This window comes from Portunus trituberculatus, chromosome 14, assembly GCF_017591435.1.
Source record: "Portunus trituberculatus isolate SZX2019 chromosome 14, ASM1759143v1, whole genome shotgun sequence".
NCBI lineage: Eukaryota > Metazoa > Arthropoda > Malacostraca > Decapoda > Portunidae > Portunus > Portunus trituberculatus.
Genome location: NC_059268.1, coordinates 7,131,684 through 7,156,683, shown reverse-complemented (window position 1 = coordinate 7,156,683; position 25,000 = coordinate 7,131,684). Strand labels below are relative to the sequence as shown.

Here is a 25,000-nt window from a genome sequence, read left to right as displayed (position 1 = left end):
TCCATCTAGTTTGTGTTTGTTTTCTCTTATCATTATTATTATTATTATTATTATTATTATTATTATTATTATTATTATTATTATTACTACTACTACTACTACTACTACTACTACTACTACTACTACTACTACTACTACTACTACTACTACTACTACTACTACTACTACTACTATTATTATTATTATTATTATTATTATTATTATTATTATTATTATCATTATTATCATTATTATCATCATTATTATTATCATTATTATTATTGTTATTATTATTATCATTATTATTGTTATTATTATCATTATTATCATCATCATCATCATCATCATCATCATCATCATTATCATCATCATTGTTATTGTTATTATTATTATTATCATTATTATCATTACTGTTGCTACTATTCGTATTATTTTGCTATCTATCTATTATTTATTTATTTATTTTCCTTCCACTGCAGAGTGATGAGTTTAGGTTCCAAAGTGGCTTCTCCTCCTCCTCCTCCTCCTCCTCCTCCGTTTTTCTTCAGTGATTCGAAGGGAGGCTTGAAAAAGAAACTTGAGAAGGGGATAGAAAGTTTGGAAACGTTGATCCTGTAGCCTTTGGCGGCCGCTGGAGGAGGAGGAGGGAAGGAGGAGGAGGAGGAGGAGGAGGAGGAGTAGGAAGAGGAGGAGGAGGAAGAAGAAGAAGAGGAGGAGAAACACGAAGAGGTTGAAGGAAAGATTGAGGAAGAAGAGGAAATATAGGAAGGTTAGGGGGCTTTTGATTCAAATACTTTGCTACTTGAATATATTTAAAATTTTCACCTCGCGTTACTGATTTCTTTTCTTTTTTTTCTTTCTTGCTGCGAAAGAAGAACATTTGGATATCTTTAATGTCTTTCCTGCCACTAGTGAGATTATCGGAAAGGCTGATGTTCTTTTCTTATCGGAAGGAAAAAAGCCTGATTCAAATATCGCTACGTGTTTGATAAAAAAGAAAAGAAAAAAATATATTGTTTTGTTGTTGTTGTTGTTGTCAGTGGTGTTGATTTTGCGTGTTCTATAACAATAATGACAACAACATTAATTTCAACAAAAACAACCAATACTACTACTGCTACTACTACTGCTACTATTACTACTACTACTACTACTACTACTACTACTACTACTACTACTACTACTACTACTACTACTACTACTACTCTCTCTCTCTCTCTCTCTCTCTCTCTCTAACACCAATTTACTTAGTACGAAAACTATGAATAATCCCCGTGTGTGTGTGTGTGTGTGTGTGTGTGTGTGTGTGTGTGTGTGTGCATTTTCGGCCCTGCGCTGCTGCAATAGGTCTAATAATTGTATGCAAACCTTTTAGATTGGGAAAGATTCAAGTGGTTTGCATAATGACAACCCGAAGCTCCAAAACAGTATAATGGTAGTTATTTTACTCTCTCTCTCTCTCTCTCTCTCTCTCTCTCTCTCTCTCTCTCTCTCTCTCTCTCTCGATACGCAAATAATACAACTAAACTTTTTTTTTAATAGTAATATAAATCATATCATATTATCACACACACTCGCTTTTCCGGTGTGTGGAGTGTGTTGTGGTCTCTCAGTCCTATCCGAAGATCGGTCTATGAGCTCTGAGCTCGCTCCGTAATGGGGAAGACTGGCTGGGTGACCAGCAGACGACCGAGGAAGTGAATTACACACACACAAACACACACAAGAGGACATGAAAAGAAGATCAGGATGAGGCAGTGTGTGAAGGATGTTGGAAAATACAGTTTTCCACACAGAACGGTGGAAAAATGGAATGCATTGGATAATGGAAGTGATGCAGCACATAGTGTGCATAAATTTAAAGAAAAATTAGATAAATGGAGATATGGAGACAGAACGCTGTGAGCCCCGCTCGAACCCTGTACAATACAACTACTAAGCGTTTCAGAGAGTTTGAGGGCACGTTTTCCTAGAATAACTTTGTAAGGAACACGCATATCATTATGAAATTTTGCCACAGTGTACTTGACACCCTCCCCTAATATCCCAATGTGTCAAGAATCGTCAACAGTATATAATAATGGCACTTCTCCCTATAAAAACAGGAGAAAGTCACTTATCCCTCACGAAGAAACGGACAAGTGGTGAGAAATGGTGACGTAGTACTATCTGTGACGTAGTAACAAGCTCCACCCACATAGTCCCTCACCCTGCTCCTACCCTCCCTCTCTTCCATCCCCCTCCCCATATTTTGCTCCCTTCCTCCCATCCCCTCCCTTCCCCTCCCCGTCTATGTATTCCCCTACCTCCTCTCTCTCTCTCTCTCTCTCTCTACGTCACCATTTCTCACCACTTGTCCGTTTCTTCGTGAGGGATAAGTGACTTTCTCCTGTTTTTATAGGGAGAAGTGCCATTATTATATACTGTTTACGATTTTTGACACCTTGGGATATTCGGGGAGGGTGTCAAATACACTGTGGCAAAATTTCATAATGATATGCGTGTTCCTTACAAAGTTATTCTAGAAAAACGTTCCCTCAAACTCTCTGAAACGCTTAGTAGGTAAATACAACTAGGTAAATACACAGTTACTACAAATTCAATGGAAACACAACTTCGATAACTTCTCTTCGGTACGTAGAAATTAACCTAACGTTTTGAAACCATTGTAAACCAGTGTTAGAAATAGATGAGAGAGAGAGAGAGAGAGAGAGAGAGAGAGAGAGAGAGAGAGAGTATTCAGAAACGCTTTGCTCCTTCATCATGACTGTTTCCAAAGGCCACAGAGAAAATTAACCAGGTTCTTGGGAGCGTTTCTACTGTTAATAATGCATAAATATTTTAAATCACGCCACTAGAATCATGCTAACACCATTAAAAACCCGCGTCACTTCAACTAGATCCTTTGACTAATAAAAATGTGGGAGGAAGCGTTTTAGAATAGTACGGTTCTATCACTCGTGTCGCGTCCTTTCTTTCGTACCCTCTCTGTTGGGATTACTGGCAAGATTAACGTAGGTGTGAACATGCTTGCCTCTTGACGCTTGACACTCGACTCTGTATTCATGACGCACTCACACAACAACAGTGGTTTAAGGAGTTTTGCTCTATGCAGCCTTAAAGTGAGTCCAGGTAACGGTGCTGGGGGAATAGACGGAAGTGAACGAAAGAATGAAAAAGCGGAGAGGACGGAAAAATTAAACAAATAAGGGCGAAGAGGAAAGAAAATAGATGGAAGGAGAAGAAAAATGAGAAAGTGACTAATGTTCAAGAGAGAGAGAGAGAGAGAGAGAGAGAGAAAGAAAGAAAGAGAGAGAGCAGTTTGTCACGCTAACCAGAAATTTGACTGACGCCAGCTTAAGTGGAGAGACTTGGCCTTAATCTCCAGATCTGATTGAGTTTAGTCCCGTGTCCTGCTGCTCATCGATAACCGGCAGCCACTTAGTGACTTCCTGCGTGTTAAGACTTGAAACCTTGTAATGTGTGCACGATTAACCATTCATTTAAATCATGCCCGTGTTTCTGCGTTACTTCGGCGGTGTCAGTGAGATCGATGGTTAAGAAAAATATTCATGTTCGTATTCATCTGGATTCTGTCAAATATAGGCTCATTTGACCGTTTTGAACTGAATGACGCTGGATTTTACTTATTTATTTATTTTTTTCCCTCTATTTCATTGATAGAGTAAAAAAGAAAGACTAAGAATGTATTAGCTAATGTTTCGTTTTCTTCTCTTCTTTCGCCTTCTTGCATTGGCAGTTCATAACACACTTTTCCACCCATACGAGCAGTCCCAGGTTCATTATGTGGGTCGCAGGTGTTGCCACGGCGCTGCACGAGGCTACCCGCTCTCATTCCGTGCTCTGAATACTGCTGTTGGGCTTATGTGCTTACTGGAAGGGAATAGTGGCGGCAGTGGTGGTAGTGGTGATGGCAGAATGCATGTCACGGTGTGTCTGGCGATGCTTGCTGTCAAATGTATTATAGATTAGGAGTAGATTTGTATGGATATATTACTTTCACTTCATTTGAAATAGAGATGGATAGATACATAGATAGATAGATAAATACATAGATAGATAGATATGCAGAGAGAGAGAGAGAGAGAGAGAGAGAGAGAGAGAGAGAGAGACTCACGCACTCCCTTCTTGTTACCTTTCTCAAACACAAAGCTTTCCTTGAGTCACGTTCCTGCGTCCCTGTCTTGTCTTCTCCCTCACCTTGCGATGCTGATGATCCTTTCCAAACATTCCTGAGCGTACACCATCAGAAGTAACAGATTGAAACTTGATCGATTAAAAAAACAGGCAAAAACAAATTGGTTATCAAACAGAGTGGTACGTGACAGGAACAGACCTGGTAATCAATTTGTTAGTGTTGAGTCACAAGGGAGTTTTACAAAAAAAATGATGGGTTTTATGAAGGGGCTTACTGTTTCCCTTCTGATCTTATGTTCTTAACTGCCATACCTTGCGATGTGAAGGGCGGAAATCTGCAGGTCGTTATTTATAAGCCTGAAATTTTGTTTTGTATATGGATGCTAGAATAATGTTCCAGGCAGCTTGAGAGTTACGCGTGCTGCCTCCTCGACACAATTGCTTTCCATCAGCCTCAGTAAAAGGTTTACCCAAGGTGGAAGAGAGCCATTCACACTCGCCTTCCATTCTCCTAACAAGAGCGAGTCTGAGTAACGCCGTGCAAACACAAGGAGGAAAGCTAGAAACATATTTACAGTCACTTACCTGCCCTTCCCGTCTTGTCTGCCACGCCTGCCAGCCTCATGCCGCTTCCCTCTCTTAGCCACGTCCAGCACCAAGTGAAAACAATGTTGTTGCACCTTTAATCTTAATTATTCATCCAGGTGTCTGATGCTACAGATGAGGTAGGGAAAGCGTTTTATCTATTTACTTATTTTTCTCTTGCATGTTAGGAATTTTGGGTAAGGAGGTATAAATAAGAAAAAAATGGTCTCCTTCATAGGAAAATCATATCAATTATCACAAAATTGCGTGGTTTATTTTTTAAGCGCTTTGATAATGTTGAAGAAATTAATTTATGGTGTTTATTACCATGATTTTACCAGGTGAGTGACCAAGGAGTTCGTGATGTTTGTTTATGCAAGTTCTCATGGTAGTATTTTTTTTTATTTTGTATTTTTTAGACTTTTCCAGCAATGATGCAGAATTCTTGAACTATCGGTAGGATCATGAAGTCACCTGTTTATCATTTCCCTGCGGTAGGCAACAATTTACTGCACTAAAAACAATGTACAGAATCTTTATAAACATTCGTGAGAAAGAAGCCAGTAAAAAAAAACAAACTTTGCACATTTTAGCTAGTACAGTGTTTGGAGGTGGGTGAAGAACAAGAAAAAATGGCTCACAGTGGTTAGTGGTTAAGGAAAGATGTGTCAACTAGCAGCGGAAGAGTTAAAAATCGCAATGACTTTCTTCTGAGTATATTAAAAGTTGCTGATGATAACACGCCGTGATGTTTAACGAAGAACACGAGGTGTAATCACTTCATTATAAAGAAAAGAATATCGTAGACTCAGCTTGATCCGCTAATGACGTGTGTAATTAAACTAAACCTATGTCGTGGTCTTGGAGAGTGTTTAGACTTTTAGAGAATGTTTACACACCAAGAGAAAATCCTCGTTGATTAGTAGACATATTCAAGAAAAATTGTGTTTACAGATTCTTTTAAACTCGTAAATTTGAATCCTACCAAAAATCACATTAGTTTTTTTTTTCCGAATGAAACAAAAGAAAAGTGAAAGAAAAAAATGGAAACTTCATCCTGTTGTAATGAAATATTGATCGACTTTCCCCATCAATGTTAATAGTTCAGTTATTGTCCCATTAAATAATTACAACAGCGATGAGGTGCAGGAGTGGATGGATGGATGGAGGGATGGAGGGTTTACAGTCAATTGGTCCCTAAGCGATTGTTACTCAGGTCATGTGGTCCACAAATCATTTGATACTTTAGACAGGTGATCATCAAGTCAGTTGGTCCCCAAACCAACTGAGACTCAAGACAGTTGGTCCCCAAACTTACTGACCATCTTTATTCATTCTCGCTCAGTGAATCCGTGTACATACCCAAAGAAGTGTGTGTGTGTGTGTGTGTGTGTGTGTGTGTGTGTGTGTGTGTGTGTGTAGAGAGAGAGAGAGAGAGAGAGAGAGAGAGAAAATTTAACATTCTTCTCTTTTCCGAAAAATTCCGTTTTCATTAATGTTGATTTGATGAGGATTTCAAATGTCTTTTATTGCTCTCTCTCTCTCTCTCTCTCTCTCTCTCTCTCTCTCTCTCTCTCTCTCTCTCTCTCTCTCTCTCTTTCGATAGAAATAGAAGTAGTAGTAGTAGTAGTAGTAGTAGTAGTAGTAGTAGTAGTTGTTGTAGTAGTAGTAGTAATAGAAGTAGCATTAGTAGTATTATAGGAGTAGTAGTAATAGTAGTAATAGGGGTAGTAACAGCAGCAGCAGCAGCAGCAGATTAATAGCACAGGGAATATGAGAGAACAGTCAATGGACATCTTTAGTTTGCTCTGAAACGCACGAGATAAAGCTTCGACCCTGTGTTACCTCAAACCTTAAGGGCGCAGCTGATGCCTGACACAATTATGGCATCCGATTCTCCTGCTCTCAACATGGCAGTGAGCGTGTCAGGGCGAAACTTAAGGTGGGAAGTGAGAGGGAGAGGTGAGAGCAGTGAGTGAAAGAATGTCATTATCAGGCATAGATAGACAATAATTGCTTTTCTGGTAGTCATTACGTGAATAGTGTTAATGGTTGCCTCACGTTGATATCTTGAGGAAGCGTTAGCATGTTAGTGGGTCTCAGTATACGTCCCTTGTCTTTCTATGTATCAGTATTTCCTTAATAGCTCAGTACATAAACGCTAGTACGCTAGTTATCCATTGTTAGTATTAGTTCATGAATATACCGCCGGATAAGAGCACCGTTGGGTAAAAGTACAGAATAGGACCTCCCCATTTTCCTCCATCCCACCCCTCCACCTGCTCCACCAAGCTTGGGGGACTGTGGGGAATCGGGGGTTTTAGGGGAAGGAGCCAAAAGAGGCGAGATATGGCGATTCAAAAAACTCTAAGGACAAAACATCCGTTTTTAAGGAAAAATTTGGAAAATGTAAAAATTCATGGATAATTTTCGTTGAAATTATCTTAACCTAACATAACCTGCTAGTCTGGCGGCTACGCCCTCGGACCCACCCTAAACTATCCTAATCTAACCTAACCTAACCTTAACAGAAAAATTTAGAAAATGTAAAAATTCCTGGATAATTTTCGCTGAAATTATCTTAGCCTAACCTAACCTGCTAGTCTGGCGGCTACGCCCCCGGACCCCCCTAAACTATCCTAACCTAACCTAACCGTCCACCTAACCCAACCTAACCTAACCTTACCACGAACACTAACCCAGCCTAACCAAAATGCAGACACTAACCAAAAAAAAAAAAAAAAAAAAAAAACAAATAGCAAAATCAGTATTTTCAGGAAAAACCTCGGGACATTCCCCTAATTATTGGGGGTTGAAAATCCGTAGAATAATGACATGTAATTTACTCGTAGGTTTAACATGAGATAAAAGTACACTAGACCCAGGGGCGCACGCCACACACTCACCAACACATGAACACACGCACTAACTTGTATACCTTCATACATGACTGATCATTGTGGACTTAGATTCTGCAGGCACCGAAATATTCATTTAATTACTATGACCTTACAAAAGCCGTCCCCACATTAGAAACACCACAGACATGTTGTATAGTAAGACGTACTCTATCACCTTGCATGGTTGTTTCAATGATTAGAAAGGAGGTGCCATTCTTGACTTTTTCGAACGTAGCCTAACAATAATCTCTGTGGTAGAAAAGTATCTGGAGTTTGTGTCTTTTATAATCTTTCTGTCATTTACGAGGAATTTCTAAGTATGTTTGCGTATACGTTACCATTTCCGTTTCCTTTCATCTTTTTTTTTTTTTAATTCATTGTGAAGTAACTGAGCTTGGGACAGACCTTCGAATTAATGCAGTGATGTGGGTGGGGGAAGAGATCGGCTACTTCAGATTTACATCATTGCCCTCAAATTCCTTGGTATTATTCAGGCTTTGTTTTGGAATTCGTTTTGTTATATTAGTTGAGTGAAGGGATGCCTGTCAAGTGCACTGAGGTGAGTTTCCAGTGCACTTATTATCTACAACCGTATTCTCAAACTTTTTTACTTCTTATCTTTACTTATGGAAGTTACTTTTCTTTCTTTATCATGATAATACAGACAGTTTAACGCGTATGCTAGCCAATCACCTGCGAGCCTCATCAGCCTCCACCAATAACGAGCGTCCTCCTTTCTGTGGTGAGCACTGAGTAGGCCAGACATGTGCCGCCACCGCCAGTGTTTTGCTGACATGGGAGTGAGGAAGAGAGACCTATTATTGATAAGATTGATTTCTTCCATAGCGCCGGAAAAGCAAGGTTATATGGCGCTGTTTATAAGATATTACAATTACTGTGGCGGAAAACAGAGGGATAAGACAAACAAAAGGGACTCCAAGTAAGACGTACCAAATAACAACAATGGAACAGATTATGAATAAACGTAAGTGCAAGTCCTGCTTTCCTCAACTGTCCATCCTTCTGTGTCGCCGGCGGGGTGAACAAGTCCCATCGCACAATGAGGTACAGTGCTTGCCCTTCTACTGTCATTATGATACCCGCTGTCTACATCGTTGTAGGCTTTCATCTCCGGTCAAACTTTTAATGAACAATAGTGGAAGCCGTTAGTACGTATATTCAAAGATGGTTTCATGATTCTAGCGGTACTTAAGGAATATTCTACATTACCACTAGGATAATTACTCATGAGAACTTGATTGATGAACTGTGTGGTGTTTGCAAATATTACTAACGAGAGCCTGGAGTCATAAAAATATGGGTCTCGCTGCACGTGTGTTTTAAGTCCAGGGAAGTGTGTGTGTGTGTGTGTGACCTTGCTGTATTGTCTAGCGAGCAGCTTCCTTCCTGCCTATTCCGTGAAGATGAACCATCCCTTAGCTTCAAGTAATGCTTCGCTTGCTGCGGTAATGAGTGGTCAGTGATAATGCTTTCTCTGCTGCCAGACGCACGACTAGCAGAGAGAGAGAGAGAGAGAGAGAGAGAGAGAGAGAGAGAGAGAGAGAGAGAGAACGGAGGATAATACATGATACGAAAATACTAAACAAAAATTATGGGTAGCTATACAGTAAATTCTTTGTGGCTTTACTAGTAGTTTCTCATCTATTAACTATTATTGTTATTATTTTTGTTAAGTTGGTAAGACACGGACACACAGAAAAGTGGGAAATCTACATAAAAGTTACATTTCAGACCCAGACGAATGTTAGTGTAGGCAACGTGATGAAGCATTCCCTCCTCACCCCTCATTATCTCCCCTCCTCACCCCTCATTATCTCCCCTCATCCTCTCAGAAAAGCATAGACACCTCACATTCTCCTCATAAGTTTCCCTACATTGTTTTCCCCTTACTTTTTTCCTTCTTCTAATGTTGCATCACCTTTGTACGGTCTCTAATCACTAACCCCAATCTATTTTTTCCTTTTTTTTATTAGTCTTTAACGTTTTTCTTTTTTTTCCCATGCTTTCCTTTTCCGCCATCCATCCTTACTCTAATTTTCCTTTCTTTTCTCATCTTTTTCCTTATATTCTCTCTTTCTTCATTCCTTCCTTTCTTTTTTCCCTTTAAAATAATTCCCGACTCCTCCTTTTCTTCACCCTTCTCTTCTTCCCCTAGTTATCATTTCCCTGAGCTCTTCTTTCCCTCCTCGGTTCTTTATCCACTAACTCCTTCCTTCTGTCCGATCAGTTTTCCTTGCTCTTTTTTCCCTCGATCCCTTCCTTCCCTCTTCTCTTTCCCTCTTTCCCATTTCGGTATTTTATACTTTCCTATTCCTTCTTATTCCCCATCACCTTTTATTCGCATTTCGCTATCTATATTTTCCCTTCCCTTTCTTTACTTTCCCTTTTCAACTTGTCTCCCTTCCTTTTCTCCTCCCTCCCTTATCATTGGTTTTCCATCTCTTTCTGTTCTCTCTCTCCCTCTGCGTTCTTTTCCTTCGTAGTCCTTTTCCTAATCAGTTATCCGTACATTTCCCCCATTTCCTCACCGTCCTTCCTCTCATCCTCCCACTGTAGCCTGAGGGAAGATAGATCTCTCAGTGTTTTGGCTCCCTTTACCTCTGCTCCGCCAGCCTGACCCTCAACAAAGTGGCTCCGCGTATCAGGGAGCGGCCGTAATGCCTCTCACTTATCACGGAACAACTGCCTCGCGGATTAACTCTTCCCGTCGTTAGAGAAAGTTTGCTGCCTCCGCTCGAATGCTTTGTCTATCTCAGCCGCTGTCAGTGAGTAAAGGGGAGGGAGAAAGAGGGAGTGCAATGGAGTGGAGTAAGTAGGTGTGTGTGGTTCAATAGTGGTGGTTTTTCATGGTTTGAGTGGAGTTATGAAGGTAAAAATTTCTCTCGTATCACACGGTGGGTGGTGATGGACTGCTGACTAAAGAGGTAATTTGAAAAGGAGAAGTAAAAAGACTAAATTGTCTCCTATATTCACTGTTGACCATGGCAGTAAAAAGATGAATGAATAGATATAAAGAAATTAGCTCTCATTTGCGAGTTATTGTTTGTATGAATTGTAAAGTTGCAATTCAGTTCACATTTTTCACATTGTATTTATTATGACCGCTAAGGAATCACAGCAATATTCTTATTTTCAGTTACCAATAGAAAGTTTGAAGATTGCAGGGCATGTTCTTTTGTATTATATTTATACATTCCATTTCAACTTTTATTTTCAGTCAATTGAGCTCAACGTGTTTTCATTTCTTGACGTTGATGTGAGTTTTGTTTCTTTTCTCTAACTTGTCTCCATGTCAGTGAATGATTGGATTATTTTTACCATTGTGAGTTCAAGCGATTCGTGATATACAATTGTACCTACTAGAGAGAGAGAGAGAGAGAGAGAGAGAGAGAGAGAGAGAGAGAGAGAGAGAGTTTTACAAAAATGACAACAATATGATTAAAAAAGACAAGGAAATAAGCAAACGAAAAAAAAGAGGAAAAAGCGGACTGTACTTTTTTTCATATAATCATAAAGGCAGAAGTTACCAGGTACATAAAAAGTCTCTTTCATTAGAGGGATCGTTCTCATTTCGTTTTAATTCCAGCATTCACAGAGGAAAGCCGGAGCAATGCTGGATATTTTTTCATTTATGATTTAATTCTAAACGTGCTGATTAGGCAACCGTCGGCCGCCGTGGTGCCGCTTCTTTGTTTCCCTCATTTTGATCAGCTTTACTTTATCTGTTTATCTATTTGTTTTATTTCATTTTTTTTTTGTTTCTGTGTTTGTTTAGCAGTACTGAGATTACTTCTACTGCTGCTGCTGCTACTACTACTACTACTACTACTACTACTACTACTACTACTACTACTACTACTACTACTACTACTACTACCACCACTACAACTACTTGCTACTACTTTTACTACTTCTACTACTACTACTACTACTACTACTACTACTACTACTACTACTACTACTACTACCACCACCACTATCATAACCACAACTACCACTATCGTCATTCTAGTGAGAGTTCAGCAGAGATTAAGTATCATTATGGAGAACGAGAATGTATTACAAATCATTAGTAATCTCTTTAATCGCTTGAAACAGTAAGATTAGAGAATAACACATTTTAGGGTAGTGATGTGAGGTGTTGAATCCTTAACATACTATATAACACATGTTTCCTTTTCTCTACAGGCAACTTCACTCCTTAAACTGGGTAGAAGTTGCAATGTGTGCCAAATTTGGGGTTCGAGGGGTCTCCAAGCACACGGGTTTGAATCCAGTCCACGGTCCGAGTGAAGGTTGGGCTTCCTCACTCGGGGCAACGGTTTTCTAGCGGGTGGGCTTTGGGATAGGAGGTACCCCAAAAAAGTATCTCCTTAAGCCCAGAAATTCCCGTGAAAAGCCCACATGGTATAAATAAGAAAGAAAAAGATTCCACACATTACTTCAGGTGTTGATAAGTGCAGTAAGGAAGATAGGGATATGGATTCACGTTCTTTTTTCCCTATTACTTTCTCTCCTCATTCAATAAGTCCTTTTATATTCCCAACGTTTTTATTCGAGGGTAAGCTCTAAGGTGAAGTGTTTATCTAGTATCCTGAACCTCTTCTTTTTATTTCTTTTTCACTTTATAGACACGTGAAGTTTCAGCTCTCTTGACTCACCTGTGAATAACTCGTGACTTACCTGTTTGTGTCTCCCGCAGGTGCTGTCACGGAGAGCAGCGCCGCCACTACTGCGCAGGGTGAGTGTTAGGGAACGCTCACACACACACACACACACACACACACACACACACACACACACACACACACGCTCTCTCTCGAGTTTAAAGTATTGCTTGTGCCTCTCCTTCATTCTCCTTGACCCGCTCTCATAATTTTTACTCCATGCTATTTTCTGCTGTGTTCTCCGTTCATAGCCTTTGTGCTCTTAGATCCTCCATAACACACACACACACACACACACACACACACACACACACACACACACACACACACACACACACACACACACACACACACACACACACACACACACACACACACTTTATTTCTCCTCTGCCTCACATCATTTTACCATTTTCTGTCTGTTTTTCGTTTGCCGTAAGCATCATTCAGCTTTAGTTCATCGCAATACGCAGCTTAATTTCGATTCCATCTCGTCGTATTTACTCCCGTGAGGCAGGCTCGCAGTATTTACCGTCAGGAGGCCAATCAGACGGATCTACGTCGAGGAGAGGCAGAAAGAGTGAGTGAGAGTCAGTGGAAAAAAAGTTCATGAAGGAATCACCAGAAACGGAAAAAAGAACGAAGAATGTGAAATGACTTGATTTTAGGAATCCAATTGAAATCCTGTCGAAACTTTTGAAATATCCACTTCGTTTCACGTTTATGAGTTTCAGTGGCCCACCGGTGGCTTTGTATTTCCGTATTATCATGTGTACCTGCAAATGGGAGGAAGAGGAAACATATTTTTTCCTTCCTCCCCGCCCTTTTATTTTAGTGAAAGTAAGGCGAAATTCTGTACATTTCAAGCTTATTATGTGTACCAGCAAATAGAAGGAACATGAAACCCAACATTTTTTTTTTTTACTTTTTAATTCCGTGAACGTAATGCGAAGACCTGTAAAAGGCTGAAATTTTGAATCATTGGACCATGGAAAGAAATATATATTCATGGAGTAATTGGAGAGTTAGAGAGAAAGGAGGCGATGTAAAAGGGGGAGTAAGCATGAGATAAATGCGAGAAGTGTGGTTCTGAATAGGGTGTGAGCAAGATGAGTGAGAGAGTTGTCGTGTGGTTCTAGAGGGAGAAGTAAGTGTGAGAAGGTGCAGGAGATGAGTAGGGGATGATTCTGAATAGAGAGAGAGGAGGATGGGGGAGATGAGTGGGATGTGGTTCAGAATGAGTGTGAGAGTGAGAGAGCTGAGTTGAATTCTGGAGGGAGAGGTAAGGGTGAGAGACCTAAGAGTGGGTTGGTTTTGAGTAGTGTGATGGTGCGAGAACTGAGTAGGGAGTAATTCTGAATAATTAAAGTGAGCAGTGGCGTAGCTTGTGTTTTTGCCGCCCCGGGCTGCGCTTGTGTGCAGTCCAGCATAGAGTAATCTATGCCCAGCTTTATACTTTGTTATTTTCAACGTATCAGTTTTCTCGTTATTCTTTTCCATTAACCCGAATACTTGTTATCAAATAAATGTAAAAATGAGAAAAATCAGGCATTGTAATGGAAAAGGTGGTAATAGGAAGTAAAGTCAATTGTCAGTTATATTAATGTCAATTATACAATGAACCAAAAGTTCCGCCCCCCAAAAAAGTGCCGCCCGGGGGGAACCGCCCCCTGCGATCCTCCGTTTCTACGTTACTGAAAGTTTAAGAAAGCAGCACTTCTTTCTTAGCAGTTTTCCGTAGACTTGTTCACCATATGTCAAGCGTGTGTCAGCTAAGGCTACAGGATGTGTGGCGGGAGTGTTGTCTGAACTGTTGTGTTGGCGTGATTGGGGAGTGTTGGCTGAACGACTGTTGTGTTGCCGTGATTGTGAAGCATAGTGCTAGTCTCATCCATCTCACTCTTGACGTATCGCTGACTGGCGGGAAAATCGTCGGCATGAATTGTTGCTTCGGCGGGGTGACTCGTGTCGAAAAGATGAATTGGCTTCTGTTTAGTGCATTCGTTTGTTTGTTCCAGTTAGCTGCCTTCCGTCCAGGGTTCGCCACCCGCTATCTTGCTGTTCACTTTATCTTATACATTCTAGTCCTTCTTTTTAATTATACTGCATAGTCAGAGAGAGAGAGAGAGAGAGAGAGAGAGAGAGAGAGAGAGGGTGGGGGGAGTTATGGGTGAGTTTCGTACATGGTAGGGGACGCTGGTAAAGGAAGGGGAACACTGACGTCATGAATCCAGCGTGTCGAAACGGAGGAATGTAAATATCAAGCGTTACAATGGAGGAGATTTTGCAGCAGGATTAAGTGATGTCTGCCTGTCGCCGTCTTTCGTTTGGTGACTTTACGTAAATGCTGTGGGTGTTTGTTGAAGATTTATGGTGTCTCGGTGTCTAGAGAATGGTGGAATGTCGTGCTTTAATGTTTCTAGACTACACGCAATAAATCTACTAGACCACAAGTGCATTAAGACTAAAGGGAAGCTGCGAAAGGCGGTCACGCTTAAATATGGCAATCTCTGCATGAAACTTATCAATATATATATTTTTTTGTCTTTTAAAGCTCCCTTATTACCAAATCTGTTCTATTCCGTTTATTCATCACTCCTTTTCACAACCAGTTCCTTATCAACCAAGCAATTCGAATCGGAGAAGGTAAGAATACTAGAGACTGATGAAGTAACACTAACACCAGCAGTGCAGAAAGGAATGAATTAAAAAAAAATAATCTCATGAACAAAATAGAAAACTGTCACGAAGAATACAAACACACACACACACACACACAAAAAAAAGTGTAAATTATTTTGTTTCTTCACTCGCTTCTCTTAACCCTTCCCTTCTTCCTCCTCCTCATCCTTTCATAATTTCTCCCTTCGCCTTATAGCAGGGAGCCCACACAGCTGCTGCAGATTCATGTGATATATTCTGACAGTACATAGCTTGGTGTATTACGGAAACAGAGCTGGTATAGTGGTAGTGGTTGTGGTGGTGATGATGATATGCGTGTAGTACGGGAACACACACACACACACACACACACACACACACACACACACACACACACACACACACACACACACACACACACACACACCCGGTAGCTCAGTGGTTAGAGCGCTGGCTTCACAAGCCAGAGGACCGGGGTTCGATTCCCCGGCCGGGTGGAGATATTTGGGTGTGTCTCCTTTCACGTGTAGCCCCTGTTCACCTAGCAGTGAGTAGGTACGGGATGTAAATCGAGGAGTTGTGACCTTGTTGTTGTCCCGGTGTGTGGTGTGTGCCTGGTCTCAGGCCTATCCGAAGATCGGAAATAATGAGCTCTGAGCTCGTTCCGTAGGGTAACGTCTGGCTGTCTCGTCAGAGACCGCAGCAGATCAAACAAACAGTGAAATACACACACACACACACACACACACACACACACTCTCTCTCTCTCTCTCTCTCTCTCTCTCTCTCCATAAAAAAAAGATTGTGGAGCTAGAACAGAAAGGAGTTAATCTTTTATTCCATTTATACTGATAAAGCAATTACCTCTGTTTGATGTCATAAATAAATATGTAAATCTTGTTTTTTCATCCAGCATTGACAATATTTCTCCATGCAAATCATTGTTTCACGCAGATAGACTCGTAGTGGTCATACGCTTTGCAGCTGTCCACTGGAATAATCTTGTTTTCTCTCACGTCATTCCTGGTTTGCGAAAAACTAGGGAATCAGTTTAGTGAATGCCAATAAAAGACCGCGGAGGTGTTGTGCGTTGTTATGAGTGCGTGTAATGGTGTTTTTTTTTTTTTTTTTTATGAGAAGAGACAATATCAAACAGTATTCTAGACGATAGATGGCATCATCCTTACTTTAGGAATTTCTGGAGTTGAACGTGTGTGTGTGTGTGTGTGTGTGTGTGTGTGTGTGTGTGTGTGTGTGTGTGTGTGTGTGTGTGTGTGTGTGTGTGTGTGTGTGTGTTTTCTGATTGGCGTTTTCCCTCACTAACGATGTAGAGGTCTTGCTCAGCTATATTTAGAATCGTGAATATACTCTTGAAAATCACTAACTCCAACTGCAGCCTGTTAGAAGTGTCAGTGCAATACAGAAACTTTTGGAAATAAAGGTCTTCACCTAAGGATGGATCACGGCCTCGGAATCCAGCGTTGTGTTACATCTCTAATTTCATCCATTTCCGTCACTTTCCATGGGCAAGCAGAAATATACGAGTTTAATTGACTTGTATAGTTTCAATGTGTCACTTGCGTGCTCTAGATTCTCCGTTGCATTCCCCCTTAAAATACTTCCCTTTCATTAAGTTCTACGTTTTCCCCTTCAATGCGCACACAGCTTTAAGACACCATGGGAGGGGCTTAGACAGATGCGGAAGATGAGGGCGTTAAACGGAAATTCTGTACCAATTCTCTGCAACTTTAGCAGCACGGTATAGTCATTATGTATCCAACTAAGTATAATTCCCCGTGAAAATATCTCCTATCAGTAATAAGAACTAATCTTAAAGGCCTCGTAGATAATTAGTACGGATTCTCATGGATTGTTTTTCACTCTTGATGATGCAAAGGACTTGTTAAACTATCAGAACAACTTTAAATGAGCCCTTTATTATTTTTGCTATCTTAGAACAGAACCCTTACATGAAAGAAGGAAATACTATCGTGAAATAACCAGGAACTGTGTTAGCGTGGAGTTGAGACAGGAGCGGTTCAGTGATCACCGTTAAGAGGCGTCCGGTGAGGCAGACACAATGCACTAGTTGGTGGTTTCGCTTTGCTTTGGCATCAAGGCTTTGTGACATGATGTTGTTGTGCACACCGAACAATTGATGCAGTTTCTCTCTCTCTCTCTCTCTCTCTCTCTCTCTCTCTCTCTCTGAACACATAAACGCGTGTTTGTCTGTCAAAACGAGAATAACAGCTACGGTCACGAGCCCCGAGCTCCGAGGACACAAAAGGATTACAACTTTCACATGCGCCGCCAGTTAAATTGTTCCCCAGCACAAAAGGCAGCCGATATATATGTACTCAACAAAAACAGCTACGCACGCGCCTTGAGGGAGAGAGAACACCCGTACTACCTCTGCCAACACCAATAATAACAACACCAGTAACAGTAATAACATATGTACTGTTCTTGAGTGAAAAATATTTCTATCACTGTCGCCACCACCATCACCCCCGCCACATCAGCACAGAGAAGCCACGCAATAGTTTGTAACTCTATTACTGCACCACGCATGATCATATTTTCAAGCATTCTGGCGTCATGGCTAAACTATTTTTTACATGCTGGAATGGAGATGAGTACAAGTTTTTCGAGTGTTTCTAAAATGCTGATGATCTTTTTGTGAAGCACCGTAATGTTAATAGCGTAAAAGAAAGCAAAAACGCTATCATGGATTTCAAGAGTTTTATGATTCTAGTGAAAACTCGACAAGGATTCTGCATTACCAGCGGAAAGAAAAGCACACATGAAAACCAAACTAATCATCTCTGTGGCCCTTTGAAAACAGTCCTGGTGAGGGGGCAGTGTTTCAAAATACCTCACAACACTACACCTGAACTCACCACCACTCCACACTTCCATTGCTTCTGCCAGACGTTGCTCTTCACGCCGCCTCGTTAAGCTTCATCTGTGCTCCTCAGTGTGTTGCATTTCCGTGACGATTTCCCGCAGCAGCGAAGCCTCCCGTCCCTCCCCATCCCTCCCCGTGCCTGTCTCTGTTGAAGGTTTGGATAATGAAGGGAATAACTTTCCTTCCCCATGCAGCAAAGGCGTGGAAAATCTATATCGTGGCCTCAGCTGCCGCCTCTCTCCTGCATCGCGACGTGGAGAAAAAAATAAAAAATAAAAAAGAACCATCGCGTTTTTATACGAAAATTCAATAAGAGATGCGCGGAAAACTTTGGAATTGTGGCTGCCATATTGGTAGGGAGGGAGGGAGGGAGGGAGGGAGGAGGAGGAGGAGGAGGAGGAGGAGGAGGAGGAGGAGGAGTATTTACGGAGTGTGCAAGATAAAGGAGAGGATGCGAGGGAAGAGGGAGCAAATTTAGTCTCCGTAATTAGATGTAATTTTTAATGGAGAGAGAGAGAGAGAGAGAGAGAGAGAGAGAGAGAGAGAGAGAGAGAGAGAGAGAGAGAGAGAGAGAGCACCTATGTATGTTTACTTTCATCATTGGAGAGTAAAGTAAATAGAAAGTAAGTGAATTAAGCTTTGCTCGTGGTATGATAGTAGGATTAGTAGTAGTAGTAGTAGTAGTAGTAGTAGTAGTAGTAGTAGTAGTAGTAGTAATTGTAGCAGCAGCAGCAATAGTAAAGTAAATAGGATGAATATAAATGTCTGCCCTCTTATTTTCATACTTCCTGTGCTTATAAGATAATTTTCCAAGGCCACAGACATGACCAGCGAGTCCTCATTGGTATTTCCTTTGTTGGTAATGCAGAATCCTTGTTAACTATCACCGTAATCGTAAAAACCCTTGAAACTCCTGATAACTTTTAGAGCCTGTTAAAAGTGGCGAAGACAGACGACGAGACGGCAAGACATTTGTGAATACGATAATACAATGCCAGGAATGTAAAAACCTGTCGACTCGTTCCTTCAGTGCCTCCTAGTCAGCTTTTCATCCACCAACAAACACATCTCCCTCTCAAACATCGAGAGACACACGTGACTCGATCGAACGCGTGTATATTTCCTCCTTGTTCTTCTGTCATTCGTTGCCTACAAGTAATTCCTCTCCTACCATGTCTGTTAGGATCACCTTGTTTCCCTGCCTGGTCTCCTGCCTGTCTGTCTGCTTCCTTCGGCTGTGTTTACGTACCCTGCCTACACACACATGCACTGCCCGTTTGGAAATCTTTCGTGTACCCATGTTTGGGGGGTGAACGAATTTTATTAGAATTTTTTTTCATTCTTCTTCCTCGTGTTCTTGGTTGGTCCTCTATACATGTGTGTGTATATGTGTGTGTGTGTGTGTGTGTGTGTGTGTGTGTGTGTGTGTGTGTGTGTGTGAGAGAGAGAGAGAGAGAGAGAGAGAGAGAGAGAGAGAGAGAGAGAGAGAGAGAGAGAGAGAGAGAGAGAGAGAGAGAGAGAGGGAAGAAACTGAAAGAAAGAAAGAAAGAAAGAAAGAAAGAAAGAAAGGCAAAAAGAAAGAAAATATACACTCACCGCTGTTGCTGCTTTGAAGGTTTCCAAGATAAAGGCTCTCTATACCTGCATGTTTTCTTTTCCTCTTAATTTTTTTCTTATCCTTTTGGCATCGCAGAACCCTCAATCATTTATGTAAGATATTTACCTTCAACTGGTCTCGAGTCAGTCTCAAGTTGCGGACTTTCATCAGCGCTGTGTGTGTAACTTTATCTTTAGCATATTTATTCACCTTTTTATTTACTCTTGTATAATTTGCTGAGTGCCTTTTCTTTCAAATTTTGCATATCGGGTCATATTACTACATGATTTATATATTTTTTTCTCGTATTTTTCCTTTGATATTTGTTGCTTGTTTGCTTGCTTCTACTGATCTTGGGTATCTTGCGTTTCCTCGTTCTGCCTTGCCTTCAGTGTGTACAGTCTGCAGTGCTGGGGAGACAGTCTAAGCACGTCGTCACTTTCTCTCTCTCTCTCTCTCTCTCTCTCTCTCTCTCTCTCTCTCTCTCTCTGTTTGCACTGCACGGTATTCTTAATAATTTCGTCTCATGTCTTCCTTTCAAAACTCTAATAGAAGTCCATTTGGTTTTCAAAGACGTTTCCATAATGTTTGTAATAGATTAACGTGGATTTGAAGCATCAATTAAAAAAGAATACGTAAGAAAATTTGGGCAATAATTTCTGTGTGCGTTGTAAACTGTCGTGATGAAAGAAAAAAAAAAAAAACGTTTGAGAAGATTTTTATCTCACCAAACGGACAAAGAATAATGATAGGAGCTTTCCACCACAGCATTTCTCTTTCTCTGTCATTAGTCGCCTGTCTGCCATCGCCTCTGTCTCTAACTTATCGTCTATTTTTAGTTCGTATGTTATTTGTTGTCAGTTTGTGTATATTTTTTTCTCTCTCTCTGTTTCTCTGACTGTCATTAGTCTCTCAAACTTTGTCGGTCTTCATCTGTCTGGTTTAGTTTTCACCTGTGTTTCTGCAGCAGGTCGCATGCCTTTTTCCACTCACTATTCATATATACTCGCTAGATTTATTTGTCTCGGTCCTTCAGGGTGCATATGTCTCAATGTGACTACAAAGAAAAAAAAAGATGTAAAGACTGAGGCAAGCAGCAGTAAAAAGAATCTTACATTAACGGACAATTATCTCTCGTAAGGTTAATCTTTACACACACACGAAAAAAGAGAAAAAAATGTAATATCTATCAAATAATCTCAGCTATTGTAAGAGTTAACATATACACAGAATCTTACATTAACGGATCATAATCTCTCATAAGGTTAATCTTTACACACACACACGAAAAAAAGAAAAAAAATAATGTAATATCTATCAAATAATCTCAGCTATTGTAAGAGCTAACAATTTTGTCTCTGCTACCGGGATGGCTAAAAGCAAACGTGCAAGTTACGTATCACCAAACCCTCCTGGACATAATGTAGTGGCTGGTGTTGCTGTGAATGTTATTGTGTGTGTTTGTCGGTGCATAGTCGCCACCACAGCCCTCATTCCTCACCCGTTTCAAAAGTTATGCTGCTGATACGAAGTTACGCGTTAATAAAGGCTAATAAAGTTGAGAAAAGTTACATTGAAACTACAAGTATGTGTGTGTGTGTGTGTGTGTGTGTGTGTGTGTGTGTGTGTGTGTGTGTGTGTGTGTGAATGCAAGGATAACTCTTTCTTTGTTTATACATTCAAAGTTAAACTGTTAATGCGAACTGATGGAAAGCCACGCATTTAATGAAAGCTACGTACGCTACAAATACAGATGAACAAAACAACGAAAGAAAACGGATGAAAGAATGCTTCGCCCTTTAAAAAGTGAATAAAACTGATAAAAATTGAGTAGTTAATGAAAGTTACATGCGCACGTTGCAAGAGAGAGAGAGAGAGAGAGAGAGAGAGAGAGAGAGAGAGAGAGGAAGCATTACCCATTACAAAGTGAATAGATTTAATAAAAGTTACTCTCCAGCTTAGAATTCACACTTACACAAACACACAAACACAAAAACTAACCCAAATAAGATACGCGTTGATAAAGAAAATAAAAAATAATAATAATCTAATACAAAATCTAATACACTAATCTGATACAAAAAGAGAGAGAGAAAAAAACCCAGATATGTACGCTATGTGTAAATCACCGCAAAGATTCTGCCTCGCCGTGGTGCAAAAAAAAAAAAAAAAAGTTACACGTCGAGGGTTTTTTCGGGAAATTGCGTGAATAATTTGTCGCTGCCGAGGACGCGAAGCAGAATTATTTGTGGTGTAGATGAATGGCGGCGAGCGAGTGAATGACGGGAGGCGTATCAGGCAGTTTTGAGACCTGCGCGGGAATGTTGGATATTCATGAGGTGAAATTATTAGTATGAGTTGGCTTTATGTAGCTTTCAATGGCGGTTTTGGAGTCAGTGGTGCACTATTATGAAGGCTGGATCTCTCTCTCTCTCTCTCTCTCTCTCTCTCTCTCTCTCTCTCTCTCTCTCTCTCTCTCTCTCTCTCTCTCTCTCTCTCTCTCTCTCTCTCTCTCTCTCTCTCTCTCTCAGGCTGACTTGGATAGGATGAAAGAATGGACAGACAGATGGCTAATGCAGTTCAATATTAACAAGTGCAGGGTGCTGAGCGTGGGTAGAGATAATCCAAGCAATAGGTACACAATAGATAACGTGGCACTAGGAAGTTCCAAGTATGAGAAAGATTTAGGAGTCATAGTTAGCTCTGATCTCGGTACAAGGAAGCAATGTATTGAGGCCAGAAATAAGGTGAATAGAGTATTAGGTTTCATCTTTAGAAGTGTTAAAAGCAGGAGTCCTGAAGTAATACTAAAATTATACTTGGCGCTGGTCAGGCCACATCTTGACTATGCGGTACAATTCTGGTCCCCACATTTCAGGAAGGACATAGCTCTGTTGGAGTCAGTGCAAAGGAGGATGACTAAAAAGATACAGGGAATGAGGGATATTCCCTATGAAGAGAGACTGAAAAAACTTAGCCTGCATTCCTTAGAGAGACGTAGGTTAAGAGGAGACTTGATAGAAGTATTTAAGTGGTATAAGGGTTTTAACAGAGGGGACATGAATGTAGTTCTTAGAATCAGTAGCGGTGACAGAACCAGAAATAATGGGTTTAAACTTGAAAAATTCAGGTTTAGGAAAGAAATGGGAAGAAACTGGTTTTCAAACAGAGTGGTTGATGAGTGGAACAGTCTCAGTGGGCATGTAGTCAGGGCTGAGTCAATAGGGAGCTTTAAAAGAAGGTTAGATAAATTCATGGATGGGGAAGATAGATGGAATTAGGTAGATTAAGCACACTGGGACTGCCTCGTATAGGATGGCGGCCTCTTGCAGCTTCCCTCCTTTCTTATGTTCCTATGTTCTTCTCTCTCTCTCTCTCTCTCTCTCTCTCTCTCTCTCTCTCTCTCTCTCTCTTATCGGTATTTATACTTTTATTGATTTTTTTCATGATCTGGACTTGTCTTGTACTTTCTTTTGTGTTTACTTCATTATACACACACTCTCTCTCTCTCTCTCTCTCTCTCTCTCTGGATCTGGGCTTGTCTTGTACTAATGACGTAGCATCTGTTGCCTTTATTTCATTATACAGACTGATGTGAACCAATTATCAAGCGTCTGTGAGAGTAAAAGAAAATGAATAAAGAAAAAATAAGTAAGAACAATGTTAACTAGTATTAAGGAAGATAGCAATCTGAGAGCGGAGAAACGAAAGGAAGAGGAGGAGGAGGAGGAGGAGGAGGAGGAGGAGGAGGAGGAGGAGGAGGAGGAGGAGGAGAAGGAGACAATAGATAGTAAGACCTGCTGGTAAAGCCGTAAGAGGTCAAGAAGAGAGAAATATTGGAAAGATCGTCGCGAAAAAGAAGTAACTTATTGTGAAGTTTTAAGTCGAGAGGGAGGAGGAAGCGAAACTAAGAAGGAAATAGTTAAGGTGAGAAATAGACCAAAGGAAAATGGCGAGGGAGAGGAAGAGGCCAATAAAGGAAAAGAAGTCGAGCAGAAGGAAATGTAATTGCTGTGGATAGATGTGGAAATATACCAGTAAGAGAAAGACGATGACGGGGAGAAAGAAAATATAGAACAACTGCTGATCGAATGGATGGAAGAAAGCAAAGATTAAAGTGAAAGAACGGAAAGGAAGAAAAAAAACTGATAACTAATAATAAATTGACTGATAGATGAAATAAATAAGGAAGAGGATGGGGATAAAAGAACGAATTTTAGGAATATGAGGAAATCATTGTAACGAGTAGCGTAATAGTCCAGAAATGCAATAACAAAGACCTCCAAATGATGTGAACTAACGAAGGCCTGGCAAGAAAAACTGCGAAACTCCAGATGATATTAAGAAAAACGCTGGAGATTTCAGAAAATAAAGAAATTAATATTACTGAGGGAAGAATAAAGAAATGTACAATAATTACTTAAATGGAAGAACAGATTAAGGTGCCAATGAAAATAAAGAAAGGAATTAAAGATAAAAGAAAGAAATTAAAGAAAACAAGACGAGTGTGTTTGTTGGTGGAATGCGAGGCAACCAGTTTACGAATAGAGCAATAAGGAGAAAATACAATAGTCAATGTTGCAGAATGTCTGGTAAGCTGATTACGAAAAGAAGAAAAGAAAAGACATTGCATCAGAGGACAGGAATGAAATTGTGGAGCACTTTCGAATTTACAGAAATGAAAGGAAAGAAAAACGAAATAAGGAGAAAAACACAATGATTGGGAAATGGAATAACGCAAAATACTCATCAAGGGAGAAAATAATTAGAGTGTAAGGGAAGAAAAAGGTGTAGAAAGAGTGATACTTTTTTCAGACAGCGATGAAATTAATATCAAGGAGAAAGGAATAAGGAAAGATGCAATAATGGCAAAAGAACAAGTTAAACTGCTTAGCTCTGAAAGGAGAAGACGGAAGATATTGGGAATTACAGAATACGAAACAGAAAGAGATGGAGAATTTGAGAGTTTTTGAGATAGAAAGAGGAAAATTTAGAGAGGAAGAGAAGATGAGCAAGGATATATATGGAGTCATGGGAAGGTGTGGCTGTGTAAAAATATTTGAAATGATAAAATATGATAAAAAAGGAATCATTTACGAGTTTTTGAAGTAGGAAGAGGATGAAATAAAAAAAAGAACGAATCATTTACGAGTTATTGAAGTAGGAAGAGGATGAAATGAAAAAAGGATTAATCATTTACGAGTTTTTGAAGTAGGAAGAGGAATGTTATGAGAGAAGATGTAGCATTAACCCCTTCAGTACCATATTCATTCTGCTTACTATTTGGTGATTTTATACAGCTTCAGAAACTTATATGGGGATTAGAATAGGGAAAAAGACTCTTGCCATTAATCTTCTTACCTCCATAGACCCTTTCTAATTAAAATAAAGTGGTCTAATCGTACATAAATCTCAAGGTAAAAAAATGTGCCCCAATATTGGAAGGTTTAAGTATGAAAATATAAGAAATTACTGCAAATTATGAAATACAAAATAGAGAAGGAGAATTTGGGAGTTTTTGCAA

The 25,000-nt window shown here is 40.2% G+C and overlaps 1 protein-coding gene across 6 annotated transcripts in view; it reads left to right on the top strand.

Annotated features, from left to right (window-relative positions):
- The window catches only part of LOC123503592 (DE-cadherin-like), a 142,183-nt gene that overhangs the window by 16,180 nt on the left and 101,003 nt on the right, over positions 1-25,000 (top strand). For all 6 annotated transcript variants that reach the window (XM_045253488.1, XM_045253487.1, XM_045253490.1 and 3 more), the window contains exon 2: positions 12,346-12,384. In XM_045253488.1, the coding sequence (XP_045109423.1) occupies positions 12,346-12,384 (39 nt within the window). The remainder of the gene's footprint in view (positions 1-12,345; positions 12,385-25,000) is intronic.